Source organism: Crocodylus siamensis, chromosome 1 (genome assembly GCF_052110815.1).
Source record: "Crocodylus siamensis isolate JL-2025a chromosome 1, ASM5211081v1, whole genome shotgun sequence".
Classification (NCBI taxonomy): Eukaryota; Metazoa; Chordata; order Crocodylia; family Crocodylidae; genus Crocodylus; species Crocodylus siamensis.
In genome coordinates, this window is record NC_143395.1 from 212,723,835 (window position 1) to 212,741,704 (window position 17,870).

A 17,870-nucleotide genomic window follows, 5' to 3' on the forward strand; every position below is an offset into this window, starting at 1 on the left:
CTGTAACAGGGTGCAGTGTTGCAGCCTGGAGCAATTAGCCAGCTGGTAACCAGCTGTGTGCCTAAAGGGATGCAGCCAGATCAGTCAGATAGTAAGAGGGGAAGTTGACTGGTTGACCTGAAAATAAAAGGGGACAGGAAGAGGAAGTGAGAGAGAGGATCTTGAGGGGGAATTGTTTGCCTGGAGAAACAGGTCTGTCGGAGGAAGAGAGCACGGGGTGAGAACTAACCCATGCTTGTGGGTATTCATTGTGGACTGTTTATATTCTCTGTTGTGCTCTATGGTGTGAATTAACCCAGGGCTTGAAGCTTATATTGGATTGTTTGTATTTTCTACTGTGCTTTGTGGTGCAGACAAAACCCAGGGCAGTATCACCAGTGTTGTGAAGCCCAGAGAAAGACTGTGGCTGGGACCAGATAAGGAGAGTTAGTTTGAGGGTTCAAGCACTGATTTGAGTCTGGCAGGCTAGCCAGGTGACCCACTACACCAGCATTTCTCAACCCATGGATTGCAACCCAAAAGTGGATCCTAAGGTTATATGAAAGGATCATGAACAAACTTTTTAAAAATGGAGTCTCCTTTTTAAAGGAGAAAAACATGGGAAACTGCATCTTTTCCCTTACAGGCTGTCAGAGTTCTAGCCTGCAAGGGACTGCTTGAGGACCTCCATGCCCCCCACGCCCCACTCTCATGCCCCACACACACCCCACTCTGCCCCACACACCCACCTCCTGTCCCATCCACTTGGGGCCTGAGGGCAGGGGCACTGGGTCAGAACTGGCCGTCAGTGTTTACAAATGGGTCCTGATTTAAAAAAAAAAAAAGTTGAAAACCACTGCGCTACACCATTCTTGTTACAAGTAACACCCAAGCATGCTGTAAGTGAAGCATGAGAGAGAAAATTATTGTTCTTTTTCAGTCCCCTGTGGTTATTTTTAGAGATTTGTTTGAACAGGAGAAGCTGAGCTAGAGAGTGTGCAGTCAAATGCAAGTGAAAAACATGGAAAAATCATCGTTCCTAAACTTGTTACAAGAGTCTGAAGCATTTCTTATAGCCATAGTAGATCTGTAATTTTCACGCACCACTGCAACTAAGTTGAATTGTCCTTTTAAAATAAGAAGCAGCATGTACAAGCAGTAGAATCTCCTCTTTGTTTCCTTTACCCACCCAGGAAGTTTGTGTGCTGTTAAAATATGAATCTCTGTAGCTTTGAATCTTCCTAAACTCTGACACTGGGACCATTTAAATGCTGTTTCCCAAAAAAGGATGGAGCAGCATCCATGCCAGAGTGAAAGCCAGTTCAACTTTTAGTTGACCATATAGCACAGATCAGGGGTGGCCAAAGCACAGCATGCATGCCACAAGTGGCTTGAGCATCTGTTGCATTATTAAGCTCCAGGTGCTTAATAATGAGAGGCACTGGAATGGAAGCAGGGAACTGGACTCCCTGGCTGCATGGAGTAGAGCAGGGGCAGGACACTGTGGCAAGAGGAGGTATTGGGTGTCACTGCCAACAGCCAGGTTAATCCTTCCTAGGATCTGAAGTTGCTGCAGAATTCAAGGCGTTGGATCCCTGCTTGCCAAATCAAACTGCACTGGTTGTGGGGCCAGGGAAGGGTTAACAGGGTTAACTATTTTAGCTCTTGGTGGTGACATATCTCTTGCCTCAGCATCCTGCCTCCACCCCAGTCTGAACAGTTGGAGGCTTAACCTCCCCCCTCCCCTTCCTAGAATCCCAGGAACCTGGGGAGTCAAGGATTAGAGGGATACTTGGGGAGAGGTAGGGCTTAATTTGGGATATATCTGCCCAAAAGGTTGACCCCACTGGCATAGATAGAAGTGCATCTTGGCTCCCTGGGTGTGCCTGCATATTGTAATTTTATCCCTTATCTGTGTACAAGGGGCCTACTTATGGTTTTAGCAACACCTGGTCCTGGGGTTACGCAAGTGTATTGTGCCCATGTTTAAAGTGGTTAGATTAGTCCTTTTAGCCGTGCATTACATGAATCCCATTATCACAACCAGGCAAAACTCTGCTTACTTGACATCAGTATTTGTCATGCAGAACATTAAAATAGGGTCCCTAAGAATAACGAAAAAAATATGAATTTTAAAGGGCAGGCACATGTGTTTAATCTCTGGGCTGGTAAAATTTCTGGACAGTTTTGCAGGGCTGCTACATTGAAGTAACAAGTGTTCCCAATAAACCAATGAGAAGAGACCCAAAATAGAACTGACATGGAAGCTAGGGACCCACAAGGAAATTTCTGGGGCTTCCAAACAAGGAAAGTCTTGCTTCTAAAAATACCTAGTGACTCATGGCTTTCCAGGATGTTTGCTTTTCCCAATCGAGGCCTTACCTTGGTTTATACATCTGTGTCTGCTTTCTTATCCAGGATACATCATCTCCTTGTTCCTCTCTGCTCCGCATTACCTGGGCTCGGATTATACTGGATGAGGCCCACAATATCAAGAACCCCAAAGCACAGACCTCTTTAGCTTTGTGCAGGCTGAGAGCTAATGCAAGATGGGCTGTCACTGGAACACCAATCCAAAACAATCTGCTGGATGTGTACTCACTGCTGAGGTGAGCTGACCCATTGCAGGGCAAAAAAATGTGCTCTTGGTATCTTGAGCACTGTGTCAGCATCCTCTATCTATCTTAAACCTTGGGACCTCATGTAAAGTAATTTTGGTATCTCTATCCAGCAATTCTTCAGCAATCCAATATAACCCAACCTTCTCATAAGGACAAGTTCTGGTTAGGCCAATAGTTATCTCAATTCTTCCAGTTCTTGACATTAGTTTCTCAGCTGCAGTAGTAGTCTACGAGTCTATAATGTCTCTGCGCTCTGGGCCCTTGACTTACTGCTTGTAGCCGTTCGGTGTTCATAAGGTTGAGAGGAGGGTACATCCACTCCATATATCTTAGCTGCGTTGAACTGTCCATGGCACAGAGCTTAATGAATACATCTGTTCACTTTGCAGTCATTATTTCTCTCCTGTGGCATTGTTAGGACTTAGTTAGGAATAAGAATTTTATTTGTGTTACAGTGGCTTCCCACAAATGGGTTTATAAACATAAATAGGCTCCCCCTCCCCCTCCTCCTATTCTCACCTCTTCCTTTCTCATTTTGGTTTGTTTTAGCATGATTAAAAAAATCTGATTTCATTCCTGAGTTTACCTTCAAGTTCCAGAAGGAACTCCCCATTCCCTGATTGCCTAAATTTGAGGTGACTAGGTGCTTTTTGAGATATAGGAGTAGGATCATTAAGATGTATTGCCTTTTGGCAAATATTGATGGTTTTTGTCCGACCATATATTAAAGCTGTTCAGAAACGTAGCAGTAAAGATGAACTTGAGAACAAAGTGAAGTGCCTGTAATGCCACAGGGAATAAGATCTGCAGTTTATATTTTAGTATACAAAGATGTGCTATTACTTCTGTGGTCTCTTGTTCTGAGGGACGTTCTTCTTAATAGATTATAAGGTTGGATTGGAAATCTGTGGTTTTGGATGGGAAGAAGGAATCCAGTTCAGTTCTGATCTTCTCCAACTTCCCTGCAGTTGGTATTGACTAGGTCTTCCTCAACTTCCCTTTGCCTGCAGGTTCCTGCGTTGCTCTCCCTTCGATGAATTCAAGGTGTGGAAGTACCAAGTAGATAACCGTACAGTGAAAGGAGGAGAGAGACTGAGTATCTTAACCAGGAACCTCTTATTGCGGCGAACTAAGGACCAGCTAGACTCAACTGGAAAACCCCTGGTAATGCTTGCTTTCTTTCTGCTCCACAGCATTTGTAAAAAGGGAACTATCCAAATATGCCAGTGTCCTCCCTGCAGCAATCAGATGATAGTTTTCTTCCTATAGAGCCTTGTCATAAATATAATTGGGTTTCTCTCTGTTCTGTAGTCCAGGAAACAAAACTAAGGTTTGGGGTTTTTTTCCCCCTTTTGTTAGTAGGCTTGTTTTCTTGTCAGGGGAAAGCTATCCAGTTTCCTGAGCTGGAACATGCAGCTGAACTTGATTAGAAAAGGAATACCGAATGTCTTCAAGGCAGAGAAGACAAAATGTGAATTAACTCCATTTGTATATCCCTTTAATGGGCACTTCAACAGTGAATGTGGATACATTGAGAACAGAAATCATTGCATGCACCATCTTTTTATCCAGGCTTGCGTGCGTATTAGGTTTTTAACAGTGCAGCACCAAAGACAGTTTTATAAGCGAACATAAAATTGTAGAGAGCAATCCATTCTGTTTAGTAAATGATAGATTAACACAGTATTCAGCACCCTTTCGTAAACAGAGGCGCACACCACTGCTGGGTGAATAGCTTATAGTTTCCAGTAGTTGAGTGGAGAACTAGGTAGCTGCTTTTTTCGACACAAAAAATCAATGCCATGTGGTTGAGAGGCACGGCCTAATATTAGTTGTCTGTTTGCCTTTTTTTCTAACAGTTGCTGTCATTTCCTCTTTGCCTAGGTGTTAGACAGGCAGAGCTTAACAACTGTCTAGTCAAGTAGTCTGTGTCATAGTTTCTTTAGGATGTTTAAGCCTCCCAGAAAAAAGAACCATCTCCTGGACCTGTGTGATACTGTGTTAACTCTTGGAACCACATGTGGTACTGTCCTGTCATTGGGAAGCACTTTGTTTTGAACTGCAGAGCTGAGGGAGAAACCAGTCTCAGGTCTAGATAAAGAAAACTATCAAATGTCATATTTCTTTCAGTGCGAGAGATAACAAATGAGACCTTTTTAGCTCCCCATGTTGCCAACTCTTGGCTGTCCTTGAGAGTCTTAAGTTTGGCAGTGTTTTTTCTTTAAGCCCTTCCTTCTGTTATTGCACAAGCCTCAGCTTTCCTTCTTTTGAAAGCAAGTTTCCAGCCTTCATGAACATAGTAAAAGCTTGAAAAATATGCATTGTTTACCCTAGAGACAAAAAAATGCTCCAACTTTTGCTTGGTCTTAATTTCACAATTTGGAGACCTAGGACGCATTGGTTTTTTTCTTCTTTTGAAAATTGCTATTGCCAGTGCTGAGTGTTCACTCTTAAACTAGCTATGTCTTAAATGGAGAACACCAGAGAAGTGGGAATTGGAAAGGATAAGCTGCAGGAGCCTGGTGTGCAGGTTGCATAGACTGTCCAAACATGGAGTTAGGCTTGGCTTGGCTTGGTGCCTGAAACAAGAAACACTTGGTGATCTCTAGTTTGGCTTTCTAGTAAGTCATAAATACTTGCTCTGGCTGTATTGGATCTGTAGGGAAGGGGTTAGTGATGTACGTTTTGGGCCACAGGGGTATCTGCCCAATAATGTTGATTATGGCCACTGAAACTTGAATACAGCACATGCCTCCCAGGTGCGGGGTAAGAGGGTAGATGCCCAAACAGACCCTCTCTGTCAGCTTTGCTTATTCTTTGTTATGGCCAGAGAGATAGAAGGCCCAAGGCCAGCAGGAAACACCTTCCACATGGTTTGGCTCCCTTAAACTTTTGTGATTTTTTTTTTTTTTTTAAGATTAAATTGGTCAAGAAATCTGCCCCAATCCTAACACTCTTGACCATTTTTAAAATACAGGGTAGTCCTTCCAGGCTGCAACGTGAGGAGGTGGCTTGGGAAACTCCAACACCTTGAAGTCTCTTAGGCCTCCAACCTAAAGCAGCATGAAGGATTTCCTTCCTTGAGAGGGCACTAAGTATATCGCTCCTCCCCAGGACTCCTAAATCATCAGGCAGGGGGACGAAGAGTCAGGCAAGCTGTGTGCTGTCTGCAGCAACAGAGTATTGCACGCTGCTTGGTTGATGTAGGGGCTGACAAAGCTTCTGGGGTCTCCTTTTTAAATTCTTCATACTGTATATGGCTGGCTGACCATGTGTGTTCTTTTGTTCTAGGTATCTCTGCCTCAGCGCCATGCTCGGCTGCACCAGTTAAAACTCTCTGAAGATGAGCAGTCTGTGTACAATGTGCTTTTTGCAAGATCGAGGTATGAGAGTGGTAGACGGAGAACACTCCCATCCTTTCACAGCAAAATTAAAACAACAGCTAGGAATCTGCTTATGCTAAATATGGGCCATTTTTTTGACAAATTCTGCTTTCTCAATAGTTTTTTTTTCTCCGCTCTGGCTCAGTCTGCTGTACTTTTTGGAATCCTTGCTATTGCACTCCCTTCAGTGTTTCCACAGGCAAGAGCATGATCGGTAGTGTGAATAAGCAACAGATGTATTTTACTTCCATTTTGTCTACAGATTTAGTGGTAAAAACTTTGCCCTTTTTCAACATTCTCAAGGGTCATAATGGCAACGATGGTGATGGTGATTTTTCTAGAAATAGTCTGATGAAGACTATAGTTCTTGGATTGCCACAGTTCTTCTGGTAATATCCCACTCCTGCTCACTCAGCTCAACCCATCTTGGATCTCTGCTTATGCTCTGGATGTTTTCTATTTTTTGTTCTCGTTTGTAGGACAAGAGCCATGTGAGACTCCTTCACCAGCCTCCAAAGAATTTGTTTCTTAAAAAGCTATTTCTTCTCCCTTCACAGTGTTTATCTCCATTATTGCTGGGTTGTTGCTTACAAAAGCTGTACACGTTTACCATTTTAAATCTTTATTCAGTCAATCCCTTTAACTCCTGAAGTGGCTTTGCTTCTGGGCACGTAATGCTCACATTAATTTGCATTAGCACTCCACAAAACAGAAAGTATCTCCTTTCTGCCCTTTCTGAGGACTCTGGGTATGCAACCCAAAACTTTACTGGCATTTGGGTCATTGCGTACTGCACACCCATGTCTGACTTGTTCCCTTGTCACTTTAAGCATCATTGTTATCCAGTCCTTTCTTCTGAGTATCTTTCTCCAGACGCTCACTTGAATTTTGCCCAGGATTCTCAGGCCTCAGGCTCCTGCTGAAGGCAGGCTATTTTTATCATTCAGTTTCTCCCCCTATACCAGTGTTGGGCAATTTTTTGGGTGGGGGGCCACTTAAAGAGTTCTGGTGAGCTGTCACGGGCCACGTGAGTAGCCCCACCCCTTGACAGGTGCCCTGTCTCCGGTTGCCATCTTGGGACCAGAAGTCCCACCCCCACCAACCCCTGACCTTTGGCACTGGAAGTCCCCCCCTTTGCCCCCACATTCCCTGAAATACTCCATTGTGGGGTGACGGGTTGGCATCTTGGAACCAGAAAGAAACCAAATCATACACTAAAAGTCAAACATTAGAACACACTTTAATTTTATAGCAAAAAATATTTTTGTCATGATTTGTGTTTGCATAGTGTATATAGAGGGGATTGCATAATTATTTTATATTTATATATATAAAAGCCTTTGTCTGTAATGCTTTTTTGGCTGCCAAGACAGCCAATCAGAGTGTAAATACAGCATTATGTACAGCAGGAGGCAGAGTGCCACCATGATGGCAGGGGGTGGGGAATGGGGTCAGGGCTGCTGTGGTGTGGGGGGGACAGGAGGAGCAGCCCTGAACCTAAACCACCGGGGAGAATGGGGTTGGGCCTGAAGCAACAGGTCAAGGGAAGGGAAGGGGTCAGGCCCAAATGGTGGGGTGGGGTGCGCTCAGGGCCAGGCAGTGGTGACAGAGTAGATAGGCCGGTGGTGACGATGGAGCTGACTGAGGAGGGACAGGGCCAGCAGACAGAGGGGGGCACCGCCTGGCCCCAGCCCTGAAGCGGCAGGGGGGAGAGGAGGAAGGGGCCTGGCCCCAAAGGTGTGGGGGGGCAGGGCCGGATGCAGAATCTGCTGCCACCTTCTCTGCCCCCCCCTTGTCATTGGCAAAGATGTGTGTATGGTGGGGTGTGGAGGGGTTGTGGGGGGATTGTGAGAGGGTGTGGCTGTGTACGTTGCAGAGCATAGGGTATGTTGAGGAGTTGTGGAGGCAGGGTGTGGGTTTGTGTGGTGTGTGGGGGAGGGTGTAGAGATCTGCACCCCCTCCCCCATTCCCCCCATGGCATAGCAGCAGGTAAGGGTGCTTAGGGCTCTGGTGCCCAGCGGAGCACAGCTCCAGCCAGCACTGCACATAGCACTGAGGAGCACAGCAGGCAGTTTGTATCACTGGTGCTGGGAAGCCTCAGGCTGCCAGCTGCCTTTTCCACCCCCCAGGGGAAGGCACCTGGGGCTTCCCTCCCATGCTGTGTGTGCCAGGGAAGCAAGTGCAGGGAGTGCCAGTGGTACAGACTGCCCGACGGTGCTCTTCACTGTGATGTGCAGTGCTGGCCAAAGTTGTGCCCCACTTGGGACCTGCACTGGGCACGAGCGCCCTGAGACCCCCCCACGTGCTGCCGCCTCTGCCAACCACCTGCTAGGGCTGCATACCATAGGGGGAGTGTGTGGGGCTCCCCATACCCCCCACCCTCCCTCACATCCACCTGCTCCCCACCCGAGCTCTGTGCTACCACTGCTCCCTACGCATGGGCTCCACGTTGCTGCCAGCTGCACGCTCTGCGCTCCTGCCTAGCTGCAGCCCCACCCCTGCCACTTCCCTCCCTGCTGCCCAGAGCTAGCAGGAGACTGGGGAAGTAGAGCAGGCCCGTGGGGGCTGCAGCAGCAGTAGCCCCGCCTGGAAGCTGTGTGCTGTCCGGGCCTGGCCCTTCCACCCATGGAGTGAGGCGCAATAGGGTATGTTTGGGGGGTGTACACAAGGGTGCCTTGCTCCCACCCTCATGGGTGGAAGGGCTGGGCAGGGTGCAATGTATTTTTTGGGGGGGCCGGAATGAAAGTGCTTGGTGAGCCAGATCCAGCCCACAGGCTGTATTTTATCTGTCCCTGCCCTATGCTTTCTGTAGTGGATCTCTTTGCCATCCTTATGTTTTCAGATGAATTTGATTTCCTGTGATACTAAGAATCTGCCATAAAGAAATTCCCAAAGTAATGTAATTAACTAGTAGCCTACTAGTTTGTTTGGAGTGAAGCTCAAGTTTTAGTAGTGTATGGGCAAGCTTTTATCCACTTATCTGTTTAGATTGCAGCTGGTACCCCTGGGTTGTCTCCAGCTTCTCCCTGCTGTTTCCTCTTCCATTGTTTTGCCAGGTCCACGCTGCAGTCTTACTTAAAGAGACAAGAGCAGAAGAGTCAAGCCAAACAATACCCTGGTGGTAACCCCTTTGACAAAGGTTAGAATAGAGACTGTTCCTTGGAAATCCCTACAGGGGAGTGTATTTAAAGTGATCAGGAAGCTCTGTTTTAAAATTAACAGGCGGTGCCCAACTGAGGACAACTCAGTTCCAAGCACCCAAAGATGCTTCCTCAAACGGTACCACTCCTGCTGCCCAAGAGGGCTGCTGTAGAATCAGCAGAGCTTTGGTTTGGTGCATGACACAGGAACTGAAAGCACTGTTGTATGTGCAGAACATTTTTTTTTTGCTTCCCTTTAAGGAACAGGGCACAGGATGCAGCCTTTTTATCCTTTTGTGGTGGGTAAGGAAGGAGGCGGCACAGTACAGGGTTTTAAGAAAGTACATGTGGGAAGAGTTAAATGGGCAACATTCTTGTTTGGTGGTTTGAACAAGACAGAGTCAAGATTCAGAAGTTCTTTCATGCTGACTCTGCTGCCTTCTTCCATCTTTAGGCTTTAAATTCCTTCTCTGTTATTAATGAAAAAGGTGTGGGGGGAAAGGTAACATCTCCTCAGCAGGGGATTAGGGAGATTACTGAGAGGTCCAGTGGAAATTGTGTTAGGATAAGCCCATGGACTCTCTTGGGATGCAGTGCCCTGTTCACCTGGGTTTAATGCTGTTCCCTTTGAGTTACATGTTTGCACTCCTTTTACTTTTACTTTTCATTGCCTCAGAGTGAAACTTTGCTGCTCTGAGGTACTCCTGAGGTTTTCTTCCGTTTCCTTCCCTCCTCTTAGCACAAGAATTTGGAGCTGGCCAAAAAGATGTCTCAGGAGGGACCTCCCAGATCTCTAGTACAGTCCATGTCTTGTCCATGTTGCTGAGACTCCGCCAATGCTGCTGCCATCTTTCCCTGCTAAAAATGGTAACAGTATGATCTTGTATGGTGATTTAACGCAGTAGGTAGAATTAGGGGTTGGGGAAACACCAGATGCAGCCAGCATCCCTTTGTGCTGTCATCTTGTCAGATCTCCTAGCTAAGGAGTGTTTGGGTGGGTTGTAATGGAAACAACTTCTGAATGAAGGTATTTGCAATGGCACAAAGCCCTTATGCAGCATCTGGCTGTCAGTCATCCTTACTGTGGTCTGTTTGGTTTAATTACTACATCTGCAGGCTCTGGATCAAGCTAACTTGAACAGCGACGGCATCTCCCTTTCCCTTGAAGAGCAACTCAGCGCCTTGACCTTGTCTGAACTCCAAAGCCCTGACTCCAAATCTACAGTCTACCTCAATGGCACAGCTTTCAGTGTGGATCTTTTTGAAGTCACCAGACAGAGCACCAAGGTATTATGGCTGTGGTTCTGTCATCCTCTTGGATGTCGTAGATTTCAGCATTCTCACAGGTTTATTTTACATGCTGATACATTTCAGTTGCCTAACATTTGCAGTTGCCTACACAAGTAGGCAGTTGGATTGTGAAGGTTCAGATACACTGCTTAGCCTATACTAGGGGTGCTGCACTCCTCCGGCTGCACAGGTGGTAATTATAAGGGGTCTTCCAATAAAACCAACAGGATCTACTGTGCCAATACATTGTCAAGGCAGGTCCTAATCACTAGGTCTTCAGAGCAGGACAGAACGTCTCAGTAGAGGGGAGTTTGTTAAAATCATAACCGAGTGGGAGAAATAAATGGTTGTAGCCTGATCCAATACAGGAAGTTCAACTCTTTAAGTCTGGACTCACCGTCTCCTCTTTTGGCAAATAGTAATAGAGCACAGACTGGCATATAACAGCACGAGTGGGCTGATTTCTTCCCCTGCAGATATCTCATCTCCTGGCTGAACTGAAGGCCATCCAAAGTCATTCAGAATCCCAGAAAAGGTAAATATGCCAGCTTCTCTTTCTTGGGGAGGAGGGATGTGTTTTGGAATGGAGAAGAGAGAGAGAACTTGTTTATAGTAAATATATAAGAAAATTCCTACTCTAGTAAAATCCTCAACATATCGTAGCACTTCGTGTGCTTTGTGAAATGGTGGCATAAGCCAGGAAGCCCGGAGTTCTGTTGGGCATAAAGACACTGCTGTGTTATGGAGGAGGGCAGCATCTCTTTGAAATAAAGTCAAGTGCCAAAGAATGTACCTTGGTAGGAAAACAAGATATTGGTTCAGTCTAATCCCTAAAGGGTGCATATAAATTGTTTTTAAAAAACAAATGTTTTTTGGCTTTTGTTTAGGTTATTATTGAAGGGACTTTCATTATGTACTCCGTCTGGAAGCTGGGAACTCTTGGGGTTTTGGGGGTTGGGGTTTTTTTGGGGTTTTGGACAATTTAAATGCAAAATGCTTTGTAGTAGGGTGAGCATAATTATTGTTGGGCTGGAGGTGTAGTGTACACTCTGACTTGGGCCTCTAGCCCCATCCCAGCACCTGCAGCCACATCCTGGCTATACGTCTGTGGACCAAGTAGGTGCAGCTAGCCCCGGCCTCACAACCCCCTCCCAGGTTAGGGCATGGCCAGGCTCTCCACTTGGAGGCTTCAGTGCAGCTGGCCCGAGGGCGCACAGCACGGCTGCAGGTGCCAGGATGGAGCCATGAGTCAACAGGGGACAAACGGAGCTCACGCCCTGGTCCCAACCTGCAGCCCCAGCTCTGATGAGAAACACACTACACTCCCTAATGCATCCCCACAGCTGTTCTGGCCCTGCCACACGTACGCACATGCACCCTGTGGCTCCCAAATTCCCACCAATCTGGGACTTTTCCTTTAAATTGTCTCCAATGGCTGGGACACTAAGGCAGCCTGTAGAATCTGGGACTCCCAGCCAATCCAAGACATATGGTCACCCTGTTTGTAGGAGAAGGAAATTGATTCAAGAGATGATGCCCGTATACTTTCTGTATTTACAGATACGCTGAGGGTAACTTCAGGCAAAGCTCAAGCTTCTAATAGGTCTGAAATCTCATTTGATTGACAGTAATTTGTTCTGTCAGTCCAGGCTCAAGACCCTGTTTCTAGATTGGGTGAGGCTTACTTGTGAGCATTAGGCTCTGGAGTGATCTTCCGGAGATTAGGCAATCCCAGAGTAAGGGTATCTTTAGGATGCTCTTTGCAAAACCTTCCTTGTAAAAGCAACAACATAGCTCCTGATCAGGCCAGCCACAATGCAGCAAGAAATGAAAATCCTCCCCCAAGCAGAGTGTTGGTCCCAAAAAGGACAGAAATCCAAAGACTGGGCACTTTAGCTGTTGGTGTGAATTTATGTGGAAGGTGCTTGGACACTGAAATGAATAAAATAAAATAAATAGCAGTGAGAGTCTTAGACTTTATCTACCCTGAGTGGGTCAGTTGCACTGGCTTTGTCTAACAGATCCTTGCAGGAAACCCCCCAAGGTGGGTCACAACACTTCTGTGTTAGTGGAAGACTTGTACAATGCAGTTTTGTGTTTTTACCCTGTGGGGAGGAAGGAGGAGCCTTGTACCCTCAGCTTTTAAAGGTTGCAACCCTACAATAAGAGAAGGGGTACAAAATTATCTAGTGCTTGTTTTGGATTCCCGGTTGTCTCTTTCAGTGTCATTGTGTCTCAGTGGACTAGCATGTTGAAAGTTGTGGCCATTCATCTTGAGCGTCTGGGGTTGAAGTACGTGACAATAGAAGGCTCTGTAAATCCTAAAGAGAGAATGGATATAGTGGAAGAGTTCAATACAAATCCAAAAGGGCCTCAGGTATGAAATGGAAATATGCAATTTCCTCTCAACAGTGCTGGTAATAGCCAAGCTAGTTGACCCTCCTTGTGGCTGGATATTCAAGGCCAAAGTACACTTGGGGCATCAATATGGAGGTTAATGGTGGGTGGGTATAACTGTAAAAGGTAGAGTTCCATTACAGGAAATGGAAACTGTTTGAATCTGGACTCTGTTCACTGTAATGCTTCTGTTAATCCTCCAGCTAAGGTTGCCTGTAGGCAAGCAGGAATTGTTCCCAGCTCATCTCTTGCCTCTGCAGGTTAAGTATGTTTACGCACACACAGCATGGGGAGTTCTGGAGCCCTGCAATCTGTTCTTAAAATGAACTTTACTGTATTAGAATTCACATCTCACCCCAAATCTCAGGACAGGCATGTGAAGTCAGTGGGAGATGGGAATTCATACTTTTTTTTTTCTTTTTTTTTTAAATGAGTTGACTGGTCACTGACACCTTCAGAGTAGCCCACGGTTTGGGTCAAAAAGAAAAAAAATACTATCTACTATAATGGCCATTTTGGAGCTAACAGCAGGCTACCACTTTATCTGTGACAACGTCTAAAATCCCAGTGGAACTCTCCAGGCACCTGGGGACTCTTGAGTACAAATTGAGGACATTCTCCTAGAACAGTTTTTGTCTGAATGTTTTGTAGTAGTTACTGTAATTCAGACGGGACTCTTGACTTTTCTGGAGAGTAGGTCCATCTGGAAGGGACAAGTCCCAGAGTTAATTTAATGACATTTTAACTAGTTTTACTCCCTGGATATCGTGGAAGAACTGCAGGCTGATAACCTCAGGGCAAAAGATATTAGACTTATTGCTGATTGAGGAATATTTAAAGGAAAGCAAAGTGCCATCTTCTTTCAAAGAGAAAACTGTTAGTCCCATGCTCAAGAAATCACCTCTTGATGTAGACAGTCCACCCACCACCTGTTGCCTGTGACTTCAGTGAAAGGAGTTACAAGAGTTATGGCATCCCCTGTCTCATGGATCCTTGCTATCAAAAAAAAATAAAAAATCTCATAATAAGTATGAACTGGTCTCCTCAGCAGAGAGGCCAATGATTGAATGGCCCAAAGAGAAATAACTTTCTTCACCTGCAAAAGGGGCTGATACTGCATCAGGCAGTATTTTGGACACACTGCTTGCCCCCTGTGTCATACCTCCTGGACTGGAAGTCATGTAGCCGCATTAGAAGGCCACATTCTGAGCTCTGCTGGGAGGCAGAGCCTAATGATTCATGCTGTGCTGTACAAAGGTGGCTGGACTTGCTACTACTGATTTCAAGAGGTAGTATATGCAGAATGATTGTGGTATGAGTACAGCACTACCTGGCACTATTATACCTGGGTTTTTTCCAGTCAAGAGAAACTTGTTGGGACGATGCCTGGGGAAAGCCTAGCCTACTGGGGGGCAGCCTATGCCATAGTGTTTTGCATACAGCTCCAATCTCCAGGGTTACTGAACAGTACTACATGTACATAGGCAAGGCATCTTGATGTTTGGCCTGAACCAAAATCCAGAATAGTCAGGCTCTGATTTTTCTGGGGGTGGGTTCCTGAAAGTAACCTGTCTCTCTTTGTTGGTCTTCGAAGGTGATGTTGCTCTCACTCATTGCTGGAGGCATTGGCCTTAACTTAACTGGGGGGAACCACCTCTTTCTCCTTGATATGCACTGGTAAGGACAAATAGACAAATTGCTTTTGAGGGTTCAGAGATAGGCTATGCCAGGGGTGGATCCAGGATTTGACAAAGACGAGATGCAGGAGAAGTAGCCTGTGCTGCAGAGTTACTCCTGCTCCCAACATCTTCCCCACCCCTACCACACAGTGCAGGAAGAACATGGGAGTCTCTGGAAACTTTTCAAAGACTACCCCCTGCCCCCAAAGCAGCTAAGAATCTCCCTCCCCTTTTCCCTCTCCCCCTCCCCCTGCTCACCACTGATGCTTTCCCAGTTGTCCTGGGGCAGAAGAAGCTTCAGAGCCCAGCTCCCACTTAACGCAACTGGAGCAGGCAGAAGCAGCTCTGAAATTTACTCCACCCTATGGCAGGCAGGGAAGGGGGAGAACATGCCTCTGAGCACTAAGGGAAAGGGAGAAGGGTTTCTTACTTGATCACATTTTATCCTCTTTCGCAACACAAAATTGAAAGGGCAGTCCATGAAATTGTTATATAGCAAATTTTAAATTGATCAAAATCCTTTAAAAAAAAAAAAAAAGTATATAATTAACCTGTGGAACTCACTGCCACTAGGCACTAAGACCCAACTTCTTTAAGATTCAAAACTTGGACATTTATATGCTTAATTAAAGCAACTGTTATGTTGATAGACATTAAAAAACAAACCCTCTTGTACTTCAGGATATAAACCAACTACTCAGTAGTAGAGGTTATGAAGAAATTTCTATCATCATAGGCAGATTATATCAACATTTTCCAACAGAGCTGATCAAACATGGGGGGACCTTCCCCCCCCCCCGAAAAATATTCTTGGGGGTAAAAAAATCTTTTTTTTTCCATATACTCTATCTAGTCCAGTCTTTTTGGCCATATTGTGTGTGTGCATGGGTGCATTTTTTTTATATATATATATATATATATATATACACACACGCACATACATATACATGCACACAAATATATAATATATATGCATTTATGTATAAATGCAAATGTGCATGTGCACAATATGGCCAAAAGACTGGACTAGATAGATTATTGGTCTGAACTCTGTAAGTGTGGCAAGCAACAGTGGGTATAATGGCACGGCATGAAGAGAATCTGGCTTGGATCCCCAGTCTTATGCCCATAAAGTAAAAGAGCTAGGAGGAGGTTGGGTTTCTTGCACAGAAGAAGTGAGCTGCACAGTGGGGAAGGGAGGACGAACAAGCCAAGCATGAGGGTGCTTGGTAACTCTTTGTTAGTCATAATGATTGTGAAGTTCTCAAGCTGAACCCTGTTCTCACCTTGCAGGAATCCTGCCCTTGAAGATCAAGCCTGCGACCGCATTTACCGTGTGGGGCAGCAGAAGGATGTGGTAATACACAGGTCAGCAGCAACAGCCCTTATTTCTGGTTAGCAATGAATGAGGCAGGTGCCTCTCATGTGAAATCTGGCTTGGGTTGGGGGTGCTTTGTGGGTTTGTTTCCTCACTTCAGGGCTAGTTGCATTGGAGCAAGGAAGGGGCAGAAGGCAATCCTATGAAGGATTTTCTGGAATTGGAATTGGTCCATGGCTCTCCTTGATCACTGCTGAATTATTTCAGTGGGCCAGAAATCATTCTTAATGGTTTGGTTGGCTTTTCTCTGCTGTTGAGTATAACTCAGTCGCCAAACTGTTTTTCTTCATCAGTCCCCCAGGAGACATTCATTGTAAAGGCAAGAAAATAGTTGTTGTTTTAATAAGCTGCAAAGCCCTGTTCTCAGTGTGACTCCTTGAGTTTGAATGCTCTTAATCTCCATCAGAGCTCTGGGTTGCAGACTCCAGCTCTTATTATAACAATGTAAGCTTCATATTGAAAACTTAGTATGTTAAGCAGTCACAGTGGCAAGGTAAGTGTCCTGCCCTCGGATGGAAAATGTTGCTGAAATAATTTATTCCCCTTTCTGAAAATGAGATGAGTCACTAGAGATTTGAAGGGGCTGAACGCTTGATGAAGGGCTGTCTTTTCCTCTAGGAAAAGAGATGATGTGGTACTTTTGGTTTTAGGTTTGTCTGTGAAGGAACAGTAGAAGAAAAGATCTCAGAGCTCCAGACCAGGAAGAAAAATCTAGCTCAGCAGGTGCTGTCAGGCATAGGAGACTCCTTCACCAAGCTAACTCTGGCGGACCTCAGAATTATCTTTGGCATCTAACTACTACTGCTTGAGAGTAACCCGAGGTTTGAAGTGAACTGGGGTAGGATTTTGGCTAAACCTCTGTTTGGCTAGTTCTTACTGGAGACAATGAGTAGAATTCTTTAAACTTTTCTTTTTGCAGATTTTTGGTACTGAAGTTGGATACTGTATACAGTAAAGGTTAATAAAACAACAGTTTTAAAACCTATTTAGGGAAGATTTTTTTTCCATTTTGGGGAAGGTGGGAAGGAAAAGGGAGCAAAGAGAAAGACGAAAGTTGTAAGAAAAGAACAGGAGATTAGGTAACAGGATGGGATGAATGGGAAAGAGAGAAAAACACACAGGGTTATTCAGAGAGGAAAATGATAGAAATGAGTGGAATGGATCAAAAATGGAAAGGGAGAAAAGAATAAGAAATAGAAAAATAAGTAAAAGACCATATTTGGGTGAAGATTTGTATTTATTGTCCCTTATGTTTCTCTGACAGCTGTTTTATGTCCAAGTGAGAGGGTGATTCCCACCCAATTCAAAATACAATCCATGCATGTGAGATGTGATAGGAATTTCCCTCTTCCCCCCTGGTGTAAGTTATATTCATTACAATTATAATGAAACAGAATCCACTGCAGACCACGTCCCTAAGATCCTGTGCTTACAGGGTTTTCCCCCCCATCGCTGTACAATTTATACCTTGCATCCTTTCTAGAGAGCCGCTCACTTAATGGGAGTTGGGTTAAGAAGCAACTCGAAAAAGTAGGTGTTCACTGCTGTTTCAGTATTCTTCCACCTGGATCATCAGTTGGTGTTTGAGGCTATATTTTAGGGAGGTGCTCCCAACCTGTTACCTCTTCTGCCATTCCTCCACCAATTCCAGAGCCACATGCATAGTACCTTCTGGCATTTCCCATCTACTGCACAGCTGCCCGGGGACCCAACTTCTAGCACTCCATTTCTCTGATGGGTTCCCTTCTGCATCGCAGAATTCCAGGGGGTGGAGGTAGGCACATCTCATCTCTACTTTTGCTGGGGAGCACCTTGACTTGCTTTCCTGTTCATGGGTAACTGGCATGTACCGAAGTGGCAAGGATGATTACCACTATCACGTGGCATGGTAATTATCTTGTAACTAATAGCTATTGTTACAATAGGAACATTGTGCTGGAATAACATAGTTTCATAGTTTCTAGGGTCAGAAGGGACCTGAGTAGATCATCTAGTCCGACCCC

At 45.3% G+C, this 17,870-nt stretch overlaps 1 protein-coding gene across 4 annotated transcripts in view; it reads left to right on the forward strand.

Annotated features, from left to right (window-relative positions):
- The window catches only part of TTF2 (transcription termination factor 2), a 37,220-nt gene extending 20,368 nt beyond the window's left edge, over positions 1–16,852 (forward strand). For all 4 annotated transcript variants that reach the window (XM_090056069.1, XM_090056079.1, XM_090056088.1 and 1 more), the window contains 11 exons: positions 2,398–2,588; positions 3,611–3,764; positions 5,892–5,983; positions 9,040–9,122; positions 9,863–9,990; positions 10,240–10,410; positions 10,890–10,948; positions 12,637–12,790; positions 14,405–14,487; positions 15,783–15,857; positions 16,518–16,852. In XM_090056069.1, the coding sequence (XP_089912195.1) occupies positions 2,398–2,588; positions 3,611–3,764; positions 5,892–5,983; positions 9,040–9,122; positions 9,863–9,990; positions 10,240–10,410; positions 10,890–10,948; positions 12,637–12,790; positions 14,405–14,487; positions 15,783–15,857; positions 16,518–16,662 (1,335 nt within the window). In that variant the 3' untranslated portion in view covers positions 16,663–16,852. The remainder of the gene's footprint in view (positions 1–2,397; positions 2,589–3,610; positions 3,765–5,891; positions 5,984–9,039; positions 9,123–9,862; positions 9,991–10,239; positions 10,411–10,889; positions 10,949–12,636; positions 12,791–14,404; positions 14,488–15,782; positions 15,858–16,517) is intronic.
- The last annotated feature ends 1,018 nt before the right edge of the window (positions 16,853–17,870 follow it).